General features: G+C 47.8%; 1 protein-coding gene across 2 annotated transcripts in view; it reads left to right on the forward strand.

The window, feature by feature from the left end:
* The window catches only part of CLPB (ClpB family mitochondrial disaggregase), a 97,467-nt gene that overhangs the window by 10,629 nt on the left and 68,631 nt on the right, over nucleotides 1-18,207 (forward strand). For both annotated transcript variants that reach the window (XM_063306026.1, XM_063306027.1), the window contains exon 3: nucleotides 10,266-10,352. In XM_063306026.1, the coding sequence (XP_063162096.1) occupies nucleotides 10,266-10,352 (87 nt within the window). The remainder of the gene's footprint in view (nucleotides 1-10,265; nucleotides 10,353-18,207) is intronic.

Below are 18,207 nucleotides of genomic sequence, written 5' to 3' on the forward strand. Positions count from 1 at the left end.
AGGAACACGGGAACTATCCTTATAAATCTTAGGGCACCCATTAGGTTTTGTTAGTAATCTTGCAACGTGTCCTTCCTGGAAAAAGTATGTCCAGTTACTTTTAGGGTCTCAGATTCACCCGTAGATAACCTGAAAGTTGCAGTCTGTGGCGGGTGGAAGGCACAGAGTGAATATACGGATGAAAAGTCTGGGTAATAAAGCCTAAAATGGGGTGGGGGTTAGGGTTTGTTTGCAGGAATTCCCAGGATCAGTCCCTAGCATTTTGGTTCTCAAGGCCAGGAAGACCTCACTGGACTAGTTGAATCAGTCCGTGATAAATGCAGCCCTATAATACTAGGCAGTTGCCTGAGCAAGGCGTTTGAACAAGGTGTCCTGCAGCATGTGAATGCATGAAGAAAGCACCTTTTGGCACACCATTAAGGCAGCTCCACCTTTTCTGTGGCAGCTACTTCAAAAACCATCTCCCGTGCATGCACACTCATAGCGGCTTTGCTCTGCGTTCTTTCCAGCCGTGGCGGGCGTGCACAGGCAGACACTCACAGTCTCAGGAGCCACTCTGAAAGCCGTGGGAGCTTTGCAAGAGGTGCAGCTGCTTTAACAATTGGAAGAGAAGTGTCCTAACAGCCAGGAACCACGCTGAGACAAGGAACTGGTCTCTAATGCTTTATTGCTAGTACATAACAGGAATCCTAACAAACTGAAGAAGCGTGGGAAAAACCCAGACATCTAAAACCCAAAGGTTAAGGCGGTCCTGATCTGTGTCTCTTTGAATGGCTGCCCAATTCCTCAGTGCTACGCATGCGCTTTACAGCCTGGATGGGAGCCCCCTGCTCGCCATCCTCACTCATGACAAGAAGTTCCACTTCCTCCACACTGTAGCCCAGCCTTTCTCAACCTTCTGACCCCGGAGGAACCCTTGAAGTATTCTTCAGGCCTCGGGGAACCCCTGCCCGTTCAGGCTCAAATAGAGGCCAGACGTTACAAAACTATTCTGTTCGTTTCACAGGTAGGCCAGTGTAGATGCATCGACAGTGTTCCTAGACAGAAAATAAAGGATGAAACTTACCTCTTTAATGTGAAGTGGCCGGAATTTGAAATAGTTTTTCAAATAAATCGTGATCTCCCAGGGAACCCTTAGGGACCTCTCGCAGAACCCGAGGGTGCCACGGAGCCCTGGCTGAGAAACCTTGGAGTAGCACCTCATTCGAGTGCTTTGCAGAGCCCTGTTTGGTAGCTTTTTTTTTGTTTTGAAGGTGCTTTTTCCAACTTGGGTGGGAGCTATAGTTTTCTAGCTTTTTCCAGCCATCTCAAAAATCTACTTTGGCCTTGGATTATGCTGCTTCTGGAATTGCACATCCCTGTACACGCAGCACACTTAACTGGATCAGGGGGGCTTCTGTGTCATGCAAACACTTAACCAAATTATTTAAGCCCCACAACTAATTCGGGGGGCGGGGTTAAGGTTAGGGTTGGCTGTAAAGAGTTCCAGGCTCATCAGGCCCAAACCGATCCCCCCAGTCTGCTGGGGAGTCATAGGAAAAGAAAGGAATGGGTGAATAAAACCCCTGACTCTGCAAGAGTACTGGTTCCAATCTCACCACTCCTGATTATTTTCCTTACTTGTTCTGTCTTGATCAAAGGCAGGAAGTTAAAGCTTCCGGTATCCTTTTGCCACAGCTGGGAGGGCCGAGGACACGGCCAGTGCGCGTCTGACTCGGTTATCCCTGATTGGACCTGCCAGCAGATGGAGTGGGGGGAGTTGACGGGGGAGAGAAGCTGGGTCAGCCTGGTGACACCACAGAGTGGTCTGGATCCCCAAATGGCTGAAGAGGTTTCTGTGCTTGGCGCTCAAGGCTCAGATAAGTAATTGGACCGAGTTGTGGGTTATAGCTTTGGGTCCAGCCTGATCCCGTCCTGGAAGGGCCGTGACTGGGGAAGCAGCTGGAGCAGCAGATAGACATTCCTAGCTTTTGTGGCCATCTGGCTTCTGGAGTACCCAGGATGTGCCTTGCAGAGCTACCCAGAACAGGCCACCTTCCTCTTTCAAGATCCAAAGCTGCCTTCCAGCAGCGCCTGTACCTAACCACAGTTCAATCTCTATTTATTGCCCTTCAGTCCACCTATTCCTGCCTTCAGACACTGGTGCAGCCCCTGCCCTGGCTCTCATGGGAGAGGGCGAGAGGGTGGAATTACAGATCCCCCCCCCCCCGTGGCTTGGTTCTCTGGCATCGTTCCTCTTCTGCAGGAGTGAGGAAGGCATCCGTTTGCATTGTGAGCTGCCCAGAGTTACTTGCTTAGGACGGGTGGCCATATAAATGTCCCAAATAAATTGGTTCTCCAGTGTTCTGGTTGTGTTGCAAAAGCTAGAATAGGTGCTCCCCGGTTGGGGGAAGGAGAAACGCAGCGGGCCGTTGACATAATTGTCCCTGAGTGCCCTCTGTGGCACAGTGGAAACCAGGGTTCTCCCTGGCACTCTGGGGCTCCAGGCGACGCAACACACTGGGAGATGGCTAGAACACAAGAGATGCCAGACTTAGCCCAGAACCTGGTAGAAAGATAGGAATCCACACTGCTTTGCCTATTGAGCGATGCGGTTTTTATTTCTGTTTTCCTTCCCTAGGTCCCAACCTTCTACTGTAATTAAATAATCCTTTGGAAAAATACTGTTTTAATATATAGCGGCATCTCATCCGAGATACCAGCGGGTCCTTTCCCAGCAACCCGCCATCCCATTCCCAAGGGGAGAAGAGGAAGAACCTGCTTTGCACCCCAACCAAGCTGACCCCTTGGGCTCTCCATACTGCTGCAATTCCCGCAGAACAGCCCCGCAACAGCAATCTTCTATCAGGGGGCTGTTCTGCGGGAATTGCAGCAGTATGGAGAGCCCAAGGGGTCAGCTTGGTCGGGGTGCAAAGCAGGTTCTTCCTCTTCTCCCCTTGGGAATGGGATGGCGGGGGCTTGAGATGAAACACTGTTAAAAGGAGGAAGCTGGCAAAGCAGGAACTCAGGAAGGTTTCTTTTGGAGGACCTCGGTATAGTGAGATGTGGCTGTGGGATTGCCAGTAGGTGTGGGGCGGGGGGAGGACTGTGCTGTATGTCAGCAGTCCTTCCCCTCTCTCAATCTGTACACATCTTCTCTGTATCTCTTCATTATATGGCGCTGCACTGCAAAGCTAAATTTTGCAAGCCGGAAAAAAAAAATGAAAACTTGCTCCTTTGGTAAGCTTTATGGAAGGGAGAGAAATGTGTTTATGAATAATTTCGAACAGAAGATGCTTTCAAAATATTTCAAGGCCCCTCATTGAAATATTAAGCATCCTGTTTATAAGAGCAATGAAGTTGCTAGTTTTCACATTTTGTATATTCCAAATGTGATTTATTTTTTGTGATATTATTATTCAGATTCATTTTGTTTACATCTTCGTAATGATAAGAAATAAAACAAATGTTTTTAAAACAAAAGCAAAAAGAGCTTTTTTTTTTACACCAGAATACATGCTGAAGCTTTGAGAGTGAGAGAGCAGGGCCGCAACTGGGGGGGGGCAAGCGGGGCATGTGCCCCGGGCACTGTGCTACGGGGCCGCCAAAATGACAAAATAATATATTTTTGCTCCTCACTAACCCATGGGACTTCAGCAAAGGATCGTTACCTTGTCGTGGTGCTGGAGATTGAGCACCTCAATGATGCCATGAGCTAAACCGTGAAGGGCCACCCAAGACGGGAAGGTCATGACAGAGAGGTCAGACTAAATGCGATCCCTGGGGAAGGTAATGGCAACCCACCCCAGTATTCTTGCCGTGAAAACTAAATGGATCAGTAGGTAAAGGTAAAGGTTTCCCTTGACGTAAAGTCCAGTCGCGTCCGACTCTAGGGGGCGGTGCTCATCTCCGTTTCTAAGCCTTGGAGCCGGCGTTGTCCATAGGACACTTCCGGGTCATGTGGCCAGCATGACTCACGGAACGCCGTTACCTTCCCGCCGAAGCGGTACCAATTAATCTACTCACATTTGCATGTAAATGGATCAGTACAACCAGAGATATGTCGGTATACCATCGGAAGATGAGACCCCCAGGTCGGAAGATGGTCAAAATGCTACTGGGGAGGAACAGAGGATGAGCTCAACTAGCCCCAGACGTGATGACGCAGCTAGCTCAAAGCCGAAAGGACGGCTAGCGGCCGACGGTGCTGGTGGTGAACGGCGAATCCGATGTTCTAAGGATCAACACACCATCGGAACCTGGAATGTAAGATCTATGAGCCAGGGCAAATTGGATGTGGTTATTGGTGAGATGTCAAGATTAAAGATAGACATTCTGGGCGTCAGTGAACTGAAATGGACTGGAATGGGCCACTTCACATCAAATGACCACCAGATCTACTACTGTGGACAAGAGGACCACAGAAGAAATGGAGTAGCCTTCATAATTAATAGTAAAGTGGCTAAAGCAGTGCTTGGATACAACCCAAAAAATGATAGAATGATCTCAATTCGAATTCAGGGCAAGCCATCTAACATCACAGTGATCCAAATATACGCCCCAACCACAAATGCTGAAGAAGCTGAAGTAGAGCAGTTCTATGAGGATCTGCAGCACCTACTGGACAACACGCCTAAAAGAGATGTTATTTTCATCACAGGAGACTGGAATGCTAAGGTGGGCAGTCAAATGACACCTCGAATTACAGGTAAGTATGGCCTGGGAGAACAAAACGAAGCAGGACACAGGCTGATAGAATTTTGCCAAGACAATTCACTCTGCATAACAAACACTCTCTTCCAACAACCTAAGAGACGGCTTTATACATGGACTTCACCAGATGGACAACACCGAAATCAGATTGATTACATCCTTTGCAGCCAAAGGTGGCGGACATCTGTACAGTCGGTAAAAACAAGGCCTGGAGCTGACTGTAGTTCAGATCACGAACTTCTTCTTGCACAATTTAGGATCAGACTAAAGAGATTAGGGAAGACCCACAGATCAGCTAGATATGAGCTCACTAATATTCCTAAGGAATATGCAGTGGAGGTGAAGAATAGATTTAAGGGACTGGACTTAGTAGATAGGGTCCCGGAAGAACTCTGGACAGAAGTTGGCAGCATTGTTCAGGAGGCGGCAACAAAATACATCCCAAAGAAAGAGAAAACCAAGAAGGCAAAATGGCTGTCTGCTGAGACACTAGAAGTAGCCCAAGAAAGAAGGAAAGCAAAAGGCAACAGTGATAGGGGGAGATATGCCCAATTAAATGCAAAATTCCAGAGGTTAGCCAGAAGAGATAAGGAATTATTTTTAAACAAGCAATGCGCGGAAGTGGAAGAAGACAATAGAATAGGAAGGACAAGCGACCTCTTCCAGAAAATTAGAAACATCGGAGGTAAATTCCAGGCAAAAATGGGTATGATCAAAAACAAAGATGGCAAGGACCTAACAGAAGAAGAAGAGATCAAGAAAAGGTGGCAAGAATATACAGAAGACCTGTATAGGAAGGATAACAATATCGGGGATAGCTTTGACAGTGTGGTCGGTGAGCTAGAGCCAGACATCCTGAAGAGTGAGGTTGAGTGGGCCTTAAGAAGCATTGCTAATAACAAGGCAACAGGAGACGACGGCATCCCAGCTGAACTGTTCAAAATCTTGCAAGATGATGCTGTCAAGGTAATGCGTGCTATATGCCAGCAAATTTGGAAAACACAAGAATGGCCATCAGACTGGAAAAAATCAACTTATATCCCCATACCAAAAAAGGGAAACACTAAAGAATGTTCAAACTATCGAACAGTGGCACTCATTTCACATGCCAGTAAGGTAATGCTCAAGATCCTGCAAGGTAGACTTCAGCAGTTCATGGAGCGAGAATTGCCAGACGTACAAGCTGGGTTTAGAAAAGGCAGAGGAACTAGAGACCAAATTGCCAATATCCGCTGGATAATGGAAAAAGCCAGGGAGTTTCAGAAAAACATCTATTTCTGTTTTATTGACTATTCTAAAGCCTTTGACTGTGTGGACCATAACAAATTGTGGCAAGTTCTTAGCGGTATGGGGATACCAAATCATCTTGTATGCCTCCTGAAGAATCTGTATAACGACCAAGTAGCAACAGTAAAAACAGACCATGGAACAACAGACTGGTTTAAGATTGGGAAAGGAGTACGGCAGGGCTGTCTACTCTCACCCTACCTATTCAACTTGTACGCAGAGCACATCATGCGACATGCTGGGCTTGAGGAATCCAAGGCTGGAGTTAAATCGCTGGAGGAAACATTAACAATCTCAGATATGCAGATGATACCACTTTGATGGCTGAAAGTGAAGAGGAACTGAGGAGCCTTATGATGAAGGTGAAAGAAGAAAGTGCAAAAGCTGGTTTGCAGCTAAACCTCAAAAAAACCAAGATTATGGCAACCAGCTTGATTGATAACTGGCAAATAGAGGGAGAAAATGTAGAAGCAGTGAAAGACTTTGTATTCCTAGGTGCAAAGATTACTGCAGATGCTGACTGCAGTCAGGAAATCAGAAGACGCTTAATCCTTGGAAGAAGAGCAATGACCAATCTCGATAAAATAGTTAAGAGCAGAGACATCACACTGACAACAAAGGTCCGCATAGTTAAAGCAATGGTGTTCCCCGTAGTGACATATGGCTGCGAGAGCTGGACCATAAGGAAGGCTGAGCGAAGGAAGATCGATGCTTTTGAACTGTGGTGTTGGAGGAAAATTCTGAGAGTGCCTTGGACTGCAAGAAGATCCAACCAGTCCATCCTCCAGGAAATAAAGCCAGACTGCTCACTTGAGGGAATGATATTAAAGGCAAAACTGAAATACTTTGGCCACATCATGAGAAGACAGGACACCCTGGAGAAGAAGATGATGCTGGGGAGAGTGGAGGGCAGAAGGAAGAGGGGCCGACCAAGGGCAAGGTGGATGGATGATATTCTGGAGGTGACGGACTCGTCCCTGGGGGAGCTGGGGGTGTTGACGACCGACAGGAAGCTCTGGCGTGGGCTGGTCCATGAAGTCACGAAGAGTCTGAAGCGACTAAACGAATAAACAACAACAAACCCATGGGAGGAGCATAGAATCCATGTTTGCCCCGGGTGACATAGACTCTAGTTGTGATCCTGTGTAAGAGTGTTGCAAATGCATAGCATAAGATTAAACTCAAACGATTATTTTTGAATTAAGCATTGTTAAAATTATCTAATGCACAAGAATTGCTGTTATAGTAGCACATGAGTGAAATACATGCTGAGAATTTGTGTTAGTTCTTTTACACTGCCTATGTGCAAGTATAGAAATTTATAGAAATCATATATAGCGATTCAGACATAAAGGTATTGACCCAGCCCAGACACACTGATTTCAGGAAACCCCTGGAAATAGGGTGGAAATCTGTTAAAAATAAAGATATGGTTGCTTTCTTGAAATAAGTATTTCCATAAGACCTAGGAAGTTGAAACATGGTGCACCTGGAGCTTAAAACTCTCTTTCATTTGGACATGGCTAGAAGGGACGCATAGTTGATGGTGGGAACTTGGGTTATCCACTCCCATTTCCCTGAGAGTCTGGCCAAGAGGAAGCCAGGTTGAAGACAAGAGATGGTGTTGACTTGTTCCATTGCCTCTCTGGTCCCTTGAACTGAGCTCTGACCTTATAAGACGGGACCTTCTGGAACCGCAAAGAATAATGCAGAACACAGGCTTTATCTGTTTGGAAAAGGGGCGATTTGAGTTATTGCATTGTGAAGGACTGGAACTGATGACTTACTTCCAAAGGGAACTAGATCTTTGTGTCTTTTTCATACGTTTGGGGTCGTGACGTCTGTGGTTCTCAGGTGGAGTAATGCATACTTGTTGCCTTAAGGGAAAAAAACCAGCCAGGCTATCAGTGCAGCCTGGAAGCAGCTCTCCAGCGTCTGAAGGGGTCTTTTTTAGCCCCGGCGGAGGCTCTCTAGACTCTTGAGCTACTGGAATTGCAATCCCTACTTTGGAGTAAGCCCCGTTGGCCTCAAGGAGAGTAACCCTGCAGATGATACAGTGTGATAAGGGCCGGTTAGCTGCAGATGCTGTTAGTCCGGGGCATGTAGGTGGGGGTCTTGGGAGCTTCCAAATGCAGCTGTTGCTGTTGATTCCTCCTATAGGCATTCCTGCTTGGAATAGCATATCCAATCACAAAGGGGTCTCTTGTTGCTGCTGTAAATACAGCCATCTGCCTCATCGACATCCTGTCTTGTCTTCCAGAAGGCGGATGCAGCTCCTTGGATAACTGGCCAGAACTTCTTCCTTGCCTGTTTTTGGTGGGCAGAGAAAAATGTGTTTAATTCTAGCCGCGATCAGTGTCTAACAACAGAGGCGCAGAGATCTGTGGGGAAGAAGGCCTGTAGCTTGCGATACATGAGTGCCCTGGCATAGGTTGTGCTACCTGCATCAGCCTAGTTTCAGGGAAGTTTGCCCCTTGGTCTTGAGCAGTGGCATCCGATGGTTCCGATCCCCTTGTATGGTCCCAGCAAAACAGTAGCTGATGTGAAGGGCGTGGGAGACCGGTTCCACATCAGGAAGACTTGTGTTGCAGTGTTGCATGGCTAAGTTTCGGGCATGTGGTTGCAACGCGCTCTACATGGGGCTGCCCTTGAGGAGCATTTGGAAGCTTCAGCTGGCGCAGAATGCAGCTGCCCGGGTTGTAAACAGTGTTGGCTACTTGGCACATGCAACACCACTGCTTCAGGAGCTGCATTGGTTGCCGATGTGCTTCCGGGTGCAATCCATGTGTGGTTGTCACCTTTAAAGCCCTTCATGGCTTGGGACCGGGTTACCTGAGGGACCGTCCTTTCCCAGTTGTCTCCACCCGTCCAATCCAGTCCAGCAGGATGGGCGTGCTCTGGGTCCCATCAGCCAAGGAATGTTGGCTGGCGGGGACCAGGAGACGTGCCTTTTCTGCTGTGGCACCTGCCCTCTGGAACATCCTCCCTCCTGAGATTAGGATGGCCCCGGCCCTTTTGGCTTTTCGGAAGGCCTTGAAGACCTGTCTTTGAGCCCGGGCCTGGGGCCCCAAGTGTGCGAAGGGCCCCGTTTCCTGGTTGTGCTGACACCGACGGATTTTAATATCTCTTGGCTGTATTTATATTTAATTTCTTTTGTATTGTTTTAATTGTTTGACTGTTTTTTATGATTGTTAGCTGCCCAGAGTCACTGGTCTGAGATGGGTGGCTATATAAATTCAATCAGTCAATCAGTCTCAGGCTTCCCCTCTGCAACATTGGAACAAAGGGTTTATTGAACAGTGGGGGGGGGCTGCACCATCCTGTTCACCAGATTGTTTCAATCCCCCAAGTGCTTTATGCTGTTTTTTACCACTTGAACTGTGTATAGCGGAGGTTTACACAACAAGTGTAAACTGGCATGGGACCAGGCTACCTGAGGGACCGCCTCTTCCCCACTACATCAGCCCGCCTGACCTGACCGTGCAGAGAGGGCATGCTGCGGACCCTGTCTGTGAGAGAACTCCGTCTGGCAGTGTCCAGGAGGCAGGCCTTCTCTGCAGTGGCCCCCGCCCTCTGGAACATTCTGCCCCCGGAGGTGAGGCTGGCCCCATCGCTCCTGGCCTTCCGGAGGAGCCTGAAGAGCTGGCTCTGCCGCCTTGCCTGGGGCGGAGAGGGGAGTAGCTCCACAGGGCATGGCTGGTATCTTAGACCACTCCTCCCACATACAAGCTGTATCGGATTCTTCTGCCATCTGGACTTAATTTTTATTCTTATTTTTACTCTTATTTTTATATTTATTTATTAGGAGTAATGTTATATTTATGTATCATATTTTTACTGTATGTTTGTCATTTTAATCGATCACTATATTGTAAACCACCCGGAATCCCCTGATGGGAGGAGATGGGCAGGGACAAATTAAATAAATAAATAAGTGCCAGCTCATTTCTTTGTATGGTGCCATTCAGTGGTAGCCATTCAGCCTGTTAAGCACAGCCAGTGATGCACCGGCCCTCGCTACAGCCGCTGGAAGGCAGGGAGGTCACAGCATAAACCACTGACGAGAACTCCTGCTCATCCGTGGCTCGGTGGAAGAGAAGGACTGAACGGGGCCTGGGCATTCTTTTTCTGCTCTGGCTAAAGGGATGCTGCTATGCAGGCCACAGTTAGGATATAATGCTTGTAGCAACCACCCTCTGTTCTTTCCAAGCCATGGCCTAGGACTAAACACACAAACTCGCAGCTAGACTAATGGATGTGTTGTGTATTTGTCTCTTTCTATTCAGGTTGTTGCAAGAAGGAGTTAGTGTGAATACCCAACATAAACTTGGCTGGACTGCTCTGATGGTAGCAGCGATAAACAGAAATTCAAGGTAAGTAATTGAAAATACTAGAACTAAACGAACAGTCCCAAAAATTCATGCAGATGGCAGCAAATTGAAATTAAGTTTATAGGCCAAAAACATTCTGGTGAAAAGTATCTCGTTGGGCCTTAATGAACACCCTGGGCTCGGAACTGAAATTGTGGTCAAAAGAAACTGTCTGGCTTTCCCTGGCAAGAATTCCAGAACAGCCGAATGGAACTATTTCAAGGTTTCAATATCCTGGTATCAGAGGATGGTGACCAATAATGTCATTAATGGGTGGTTGATGAATACTGACAATAATGAATAAAGTATTATAAAGCGGCCTCTACTTACAAAAAGTTATGGCATGATCATTTTAAAGGCCATGGTTTGTGTTTTTTTTAGGACTGTGTTTTTCAAACTTGGCAACTTTAGGATGTGTGGACTTCAACTCCCAGAATCCCCCAGCCAGCATGTGGACCCTGTGGATGCTGCGGTCCCTGCCTCTGCTGCTCTGGTGGTTATGGGTCACTGAAGCCCATATTTTTGTCAGTGTTACCCACTGGCCTTTAAGCTTTTTCTCTTGGATCTCTCCTGCTTAGAGACATGGGATGGATTGGCTCGCTGTGAGTGGAAGCCCAGCAGTGGTGGCAGCGGGGGCCCTCAAGTGAGGTCACGGAGGGGGGCATCTCCGGCCACTGAGGTTCTAGTGAGAGGCGTCTACATGGGAATGAGGACAGCTCAGTCATTTGTGCTGGGTGGGTCTGGGCAGGTGGGATTAGGGAAGGGAGCAGGAGAGCATGTGGCAGGGGTGGCGATGGATGGAGTGGGGTCCTCAAGCACTGTGGTGGAGGGAGGGTCTGGAATGCCACTGGGGAGCAGAAGTGCAAAAGTGGCCCCACAGCAGGAGCTGCGGCAGCCTTTGAGTGACCTGGCCCTGGTCCCAGGCCTGGTGTTAACGTGCCGGTGGGGCCCCTGCCGTGGCTTATTGTTACTGTCTTGGTTGTTTTTATTCCGGGCTGTCTGTGCTGTTTTATGTTTTTAACTGTTTTTACTGTTACTTTAGGTTTTGTAACCCGCCCAGAGTCCTCTGGAGGGGGCGGCCCTAACAAATTTAAGAGATGATGATGATGATGATGATGATGATGATGATATGTTGGGACTTGTACTGCAAAGGAGGTGGCCACGTCACAAATATAAAGTGATGTCAGGGTGAAAATTAAATTAATGAAATACTCCGCAGGGAAATAGCCTACCCCTGATTTAGCCAAAGCAGTCTTTGTACTCAGTGGCCCAGACTGTCCCGGGTTTGAGAAAACGGCCTCTTTCAGTCCTACCTGGAGGTGCCATGCCTGCTGCCCTTACGCAGGGCAGGGCCTCTTCTGGGAAGTCTGGATGCCAGGCTGCAGCTGCCAGCCCCTTCTCTCCTCCACTGGCATGGAGACTGGCCACTACAAAACGTCCTGCCTTGAAAAGGAAATTTACCACCTCTGGGGGTTATAAAGAGGGTTGAGCAATAATCTGATCATCAGAGCGATTGCTACTTGCTGGTAAACTGTCAGGATTTAGTGGCCATTCTGCAAACTCTGTGCCAGAGAGTGATCTGCTTTTGTTTTTGTTCCCTGTTACCCTGGACTGGAAAAGCTGCAAGGGCAGTGCCCTAAGACCCCTTAGGTTCCCAGGACAATCATTCTGCCTCTAAAGGCAGCTCTTCAATGCGTTTGGTCCACAACTAAATTCAATTAGTTTTTATTTAAAGATGAAGCAAAAGGGGGAGAAAGAAATCCAATTTTGGGAAACGTGGGACAGCCAGTTGGACTGGGCTTTGATGTTACAACCTCTCCGAGGCGCTTTACTTAGTCACAAGTTCATAAGCCAAAAAAGCTTAATGATTTGGGAAAACACAGGATTAAACCGGCAGACAAAGACCGAATATCCGCTCTCGGGCGACACGATACGAATCCATGTGCCGAGTTCGTGTGTGGTGAAAACTTTGATGTGTGCTATGACAAGCTGAAAGTCATGACCCCTTTGGGGAACTCCTTAGGAAGGGCCATGAGGCGGGAGCCTTGAATCTGTTTGTTTAACTTTGATGTCCAAACAGCAACAGGTTCTCTTATTTACATGGCTGTGGAAGGATGGGTTTAGCACCCCCCTCTGCACTTTTTACCAATGGACAATGGTCAGCAATGGAGTGTGACAACTGTTGACCATTCCAGGTGATCGGTGGAGCAGAACCAGATTTTTTGAGGTGCAAAGACTCAGAAAAGACAAGGAGAAAGGCTGTTCATGCTGCAGTAGTTGCCCCAGATGGTCCTTCATCCCAGCCTTTTCCCAGTTTCTCTGTGGAAGAAACATTCCCTCGGCATTCCTAATTCTGCCTGATTCAACCAACGTGGTTATGATCTGCACCAAATGTTTGTGTCGGGGGCTATTTAATCTAATTACCTTTTAGCTTTTCTTTTTCTAAAAAACAATGTCCTTGAATAAGTGGTACTTGAGAGTATACTAATAGGGTTATTTAATACGTCACCCCATGAAATGGGAGAAAAGGGCATTCTTCTGTCAGTGTCCCCAGGATTATGATGAAGGCTGACCGGGCCCAGTGTTTCGTTTCTGTTCTGGCTGGATCCCTTGGCCTTGAACGGTTCCTGTGCCAGGCACCTTGAGGATGCTGTGGGGCACTCTTAGACTCAGGGAAGGCCACAGGCTGGCTGCTTCGTTGCTTGCTTCTTGCGTAGTCTTTGTTCCTGAAGAATGTGCGGTCTTTTGTTGCTGGCTGTCAGCTGAAAGCAAGATGATCTGGGGAATTTCTGTTGTGCCAGAGTTGAAGTCTTGGGACTGCAGTTTCCAAACTTCCCAGCCAGCATTGCCTCCCTCCATTCCCAGAAAATTTCAGGTTGGGGAAAGGTCTCCTAACCACTAGACTTCGTCAGACTGCCTAAAGCTATACTGTGAGGGTACCGGATTGAGAAGAAAATCCCATTTGGTTACCAGACTTCTTCTGCTTTGTCCTTGTCACTCAAGACACAGTGCCAGCCGCTCCCCACCTTCCAGGCGCCCTTTTTCCTTGAGATTCTGGCTTTCTGGTTCTGTTTCCTACCCTGCCCCCATCACCCTCTGCTTCTCGTAGAGGCGGCTGGTGCCTCTGCCTTTGCTGGCATATGCAATTACAGTTAGAAAAACCAGAGCCCGCGATCTGGGCACCCATTACAGGCAGCAGGGACACAAGATAAGCCACAGCTTTTCTTGAGTAAGCAGGGCAGAGGACTGCCTAGGCAGCTTGCCCACCTGGCAACTGAACAGAGAGGCATTAGCTTTCCTGCCCCTCTGGCACACTATACCCACATATGGTCGGTTATAAGGTAGCCTGAACTGCTGCCTTGCTCTGACAGCAGGGATCAGTTAGGAGAGGATGTGTTAGGTTAGGCTGAGAGGGTGTGTAGCATAGGGGCAAAGGAGATGGGCTAGGAGTGGGGAGCCCCGGGTTCAAGTGCATCGTCAGCCACGGAAGCTCCCCCAGTGACTCGAATCCTGGTGCTCCTTCCAGGCCATCTGAGACCAGGGGCTCGGGGCTTGGGCAGCAGGCGAAGAGGGACAGCTTCAAATTCTGCCCAGGGTGGAAGGGGACATGGGGTCCTGGGATGGGTCTTCCCCCATCCTGCTGAGGACTGTGGAGCCATCATGGCTCCCCACTGCTTTCCACTTAGCCCTGGCCATGGAGAGTGAGCAGATGATGGGGATTCTCACAGGTTGGGGGAGCGGGGGGCAGGAGCGCAAGATGGGGGAAGGTTGGCTTGAAGTCAATATATAATTAATATGTAATTATCTGCCTCCTTTGGTTAGCCTTGTCCACTGGGGTTCACCTTTGCCAGGGGCTCCCTCGGCTCAGCCTTCCGGGCAGCTGGCGCGCCATCCGCAACACACACACACCAAGCTTCCTTGCAAGCAGCCCGCCGCCCCAGCTTATCCAGCCCCCACTGGCAGCAGAAAGCACTTACTGTCATTGATTTAACTGCCTGGTGAACTTTAGTTAAAGGCTGCCCTCTGGGGTCAACGCAGATTTATATGTGTGCAGATGAGCAGCATTGCTGCTAATGCAATTAAGGCCTGATCAGCAAATTAAAGGCCTAGTTGGGTGAGGCGATGGAGCACCGGCTCAGTCACGCATTATTGAAGCTGGCGAGGCTGCCTGCTTAATATTGCCTCTAGTAGGGCCCCATCATACAAGTTGAATAGGTAGGGTGAGAGGATACAGCCCTGCCGCACTCCTTTCCCAATCTTACACCAGTCCGTTGTTCCGTGGTCTGTTCTTACTGTTGCTACTTGGTCGTTATACAGATTCTTCAGGAGGCAGACAAGATGACTTGGTATCCCCATACCACTAAGAACTTGCCACAATTTGTTATGGTCCACACAGTCAAAGGTTTTAGAATAGTCAATAAGACAGAAATAGATGTTTTTCTGAAACTCCCCGGCTTTTTCCATTATCCAGCGGATATTGGCAATTTGCTCCCGAGTTCCTCTGCCTTTTCTAAACCCAGCTTGTACATCTGGCAATTCTCGCTCCATGAATTGCTGAAGTCTACCTTGCAGGATCTTGAGCATTACCTTACTGGCATGTGAAATGGGTGCCACTGTTCGATAGTTTGAACATTCTTTAGTGTTTCCCTTTTTTGGTATGGGGATATAAGTTGATTTTTTCCAGTCTGATGGCCATTCTTGTGTTTTCCAAATTTGCTGGCATATAGCATGCATTACCTTGACAGCATCATCTTGCAAGATTTTGAACAGTTCAGCTGGGATGCCGTCGTCTCCTGCTGCCTTGTTATTAGCAATGCTTCTTAAGGCCCACTCAACCTCACTCTTCAGGATGTCTGGCTCTAGCTCACTGACCACACCGTCAAAGCTATCCCCGATATTGTTATCCTCCCTATACAGGTCTTCCGTATATTCTTGCCACCTTTTCTTGATCTCTTCTTCTTCTGTTAGGTCCTTGCCATCTTTGTTTTTGATCATACCCATTTTTGCCTGGAATTTACCTCCGATGTTTCTAATTTTCTGGAAGAGGTCTCTTGTCCTTCCTATTCTATTGTCATCTTCCACTTCCACGCATTGCTTGTTTAAAAATAATTCCTTATCTCTTCTGGCTAACCTCTGGAATTTTGCATTTAATTGGGCATATCTCCCCCCTATTGCTGTTGCCTTTTGCTTTCCTTCTTTCTTGGGCTACTTCTAGTGTCTCAGCACTAGAACACATAATGCAACGTGCTGGGCTTGATGAATCCAAAGCTGGGGTTAAAATCACTGGAAGAAACATTAACAATCTCAGATATGCAGCTGATACCACTTTGATGGCTGAAAGCGAGGAGGAACTGAGGAGCCTTATGACTAAGGTGAAAGAAGAAAGTGCAAAAGCTGGGTTGCACTTAAACCTCAGAAAAACCAAGATTATGGCAACCAGCTTGATTGATAACTGGCAAACAGAGGGAGAAAACGTAGAGGCAGTGAAAGACTTTGTATTTCTAGGTGCAAAGATTACTGCAGATGCTGACTGCAGCCAGGAAATCAGAAGACGTTTAATCCTTGGGAGGAGAGCAATGAGAAATCTCAATAAAATAGTTAAGAGCAGAGACATCACACTGACAACAAAGGTCCTCATAGTTAAAGTAATGGTGTTCCCCATAGTGACAACTTCAGCAAAGGATCGTGACCTTGTCGTGGTGCTGGAGCTTGAGCACCTCAGTGATGCCATGAGCTAAACCGTGAAGGGCCACCCAAGACGGGAAGGTCATGACAGAGAGGTCAGACTAAATGCGATCCCTGGGGAAGGTCATGGCAACCCACCCCAGTATTCTTGCCGTGAAAGCTCAATGGATCAGCACAACCAGAGATATGTCGGTATACCATCGGAAGATGAGACCCCCAGGTCGGAAGATGGTCAAAATGCTACTGGGGAGGAACAGAGGATGAGTTCAACGAGCCCCAGACATGATGACGCAGCTAGCTCAAAGCCGAAAGGACGGCTAGCGGCCGACGGTGCTGGTGGTGAGCGGCGAATCCGATGTTCGAAGGATCAACACACCATTGGAACCTGGAATGCAAGATCTTTGAGCCAGGGCAAATTGGATGTGGTTATTGGTGAGATGTCAAGATTAAAGATAGACATTCTGGGTGTCAGTGAACTGAAATGGACTGGAATGGGCCACTTCACGTCAAATGACCACCAGATCTACTACTGTGGACAAGAGGACCACAGAAGAAATGGAGTAGCCTTCATAATTAATAGTAAAGTGGCTAAAGCAGTGCTTGGATACAACCCAAAAAACGATCGAATGATCTCAATTCGAATTCAGGGCAAGCCATCTAACATCACAGTGATCCAAATATACGCCCCAACCACAGATGCTGAAGAAGCTGAAGTAGAGCAGTTCTGTGAGGATCTGCAGCACCTACTGGACAACACGCCTAAAAGAGATGTTATTTTCATCACGGGAGACTGGAATGCTAAGGTGGGCAGTCAAATGACACCTGGAATTACAGGTAAGTATGGCCTGGGGAACAAAACGAAGCAGGACATAGGCTGATAGAATTTTGCCAAGACAACTCACTCTGCATAACAAACACTCTCTTCCAACAACCTAAGAGACAGCTTTATACATGGACTTCACCAGATGGACAACACCGAAACCAGATTGACTACATCCTTTGCAGCCAAAGGTAGCGGACATCTATACAGTCGGTAAAAACAAGACCTGGAGCTGACTGTAGTTCAGATCACGAACTTCTTCTTGCACAATTTAGGATCAGACTCAAGAGATTAGGGAAGATCCACAGATCAGCTAGATATGAGCTCACTAATATTCCTGAGGAATATGCAGTGGAGGTGAAGAATAGATTTAAGGGACTGGACTTAGTAGGTAGGGTCCCGGAAGAACTATGAACAGAAGTCCGCAACATTGTTCAGGAGGCGGCAACAAAATACATCCCAAAGAAAGAGAAAACCAAGAAGGCAAAATGGCTGTCTGCTGAGACACTAGAAGTAGCCCAAGAAGGAAGGCTGAGAGAAGGAAAATCGATGCTTTGGAACTGTGGTGTTGGAGGAAAATCCTGAGAGTGCCTTGGACTGCAAGAAGGTCAAACCAGTCCATCCTCCAGGAAATAAAGCCAGACTGCTCACTTGAGGGAATGATCTTAAAGGCAAAACTGAAATACTTTGGCCACATCATGAGAAGACAGAAGATGCTGATGCTGGGGAGAGTGGAGGGCAAAAGGAAGAAGGGCAAGGTGGATGGATGATATTCTGGAGGTGACAGACTCGTCCCTGGGGGAGCTGGGGGTGCTGACGACTGACAGGAAGCTCTGGCGTGGGCTGGTCCATGGAGTCACGAAGAGTCGGAAGCGACTGGACGAATAAACAACAATAGGGCCCCATCACTGCAGGACTTCAGTTTGGGGATGCACCTGTCCAGGCTGTGTCCCCCTTCTTCCATTCCCACACAGAGTGTCTCAGAGTCCCCACAGGGCTTAGAGCCATGAACATACTGCACAGGAACGTGAGAAAAGCTGGGGGGGGCTTTCCCCCTTGCTTAACATGTGCATGCATCTCTGTATTTTCATTTTCATGCTATGAAATTGGTTCAGTTCACAGTTCAGTGCAAAAGTTTTTGTGACTTTCTCTCCAACTGTGATAAAAATTAACCTTACCTGTGGTGGGGGGAACAAAATCCATTATATCTTTATTAGGGCTAAATAACTTGATGCGAAAAATGTTCAGGCTTCTCAGTCCCAGAGAACTCTTCTTAGAACCCTCCATTATACTCCCCATTCAAAGGAGACTGTACATGGTAACCTGAATTTTCTGGAAAACTGACCAGAAATT

The sequence above is a fragment of the Candoia aspera genome, chromosome 5 (assembly GCF_035149785.1).
Source record: "Candoia aspera isolate rCanAsp1 chromosome 5, rCanAsp1.hap2, whole genome shotgun sequence".
Taxonomy (NCBI): Eukaryota; Metazoa; Chordata; class Lepidosauria; order Squamata; family Boidae; genus Candoia; species Candoia aspera.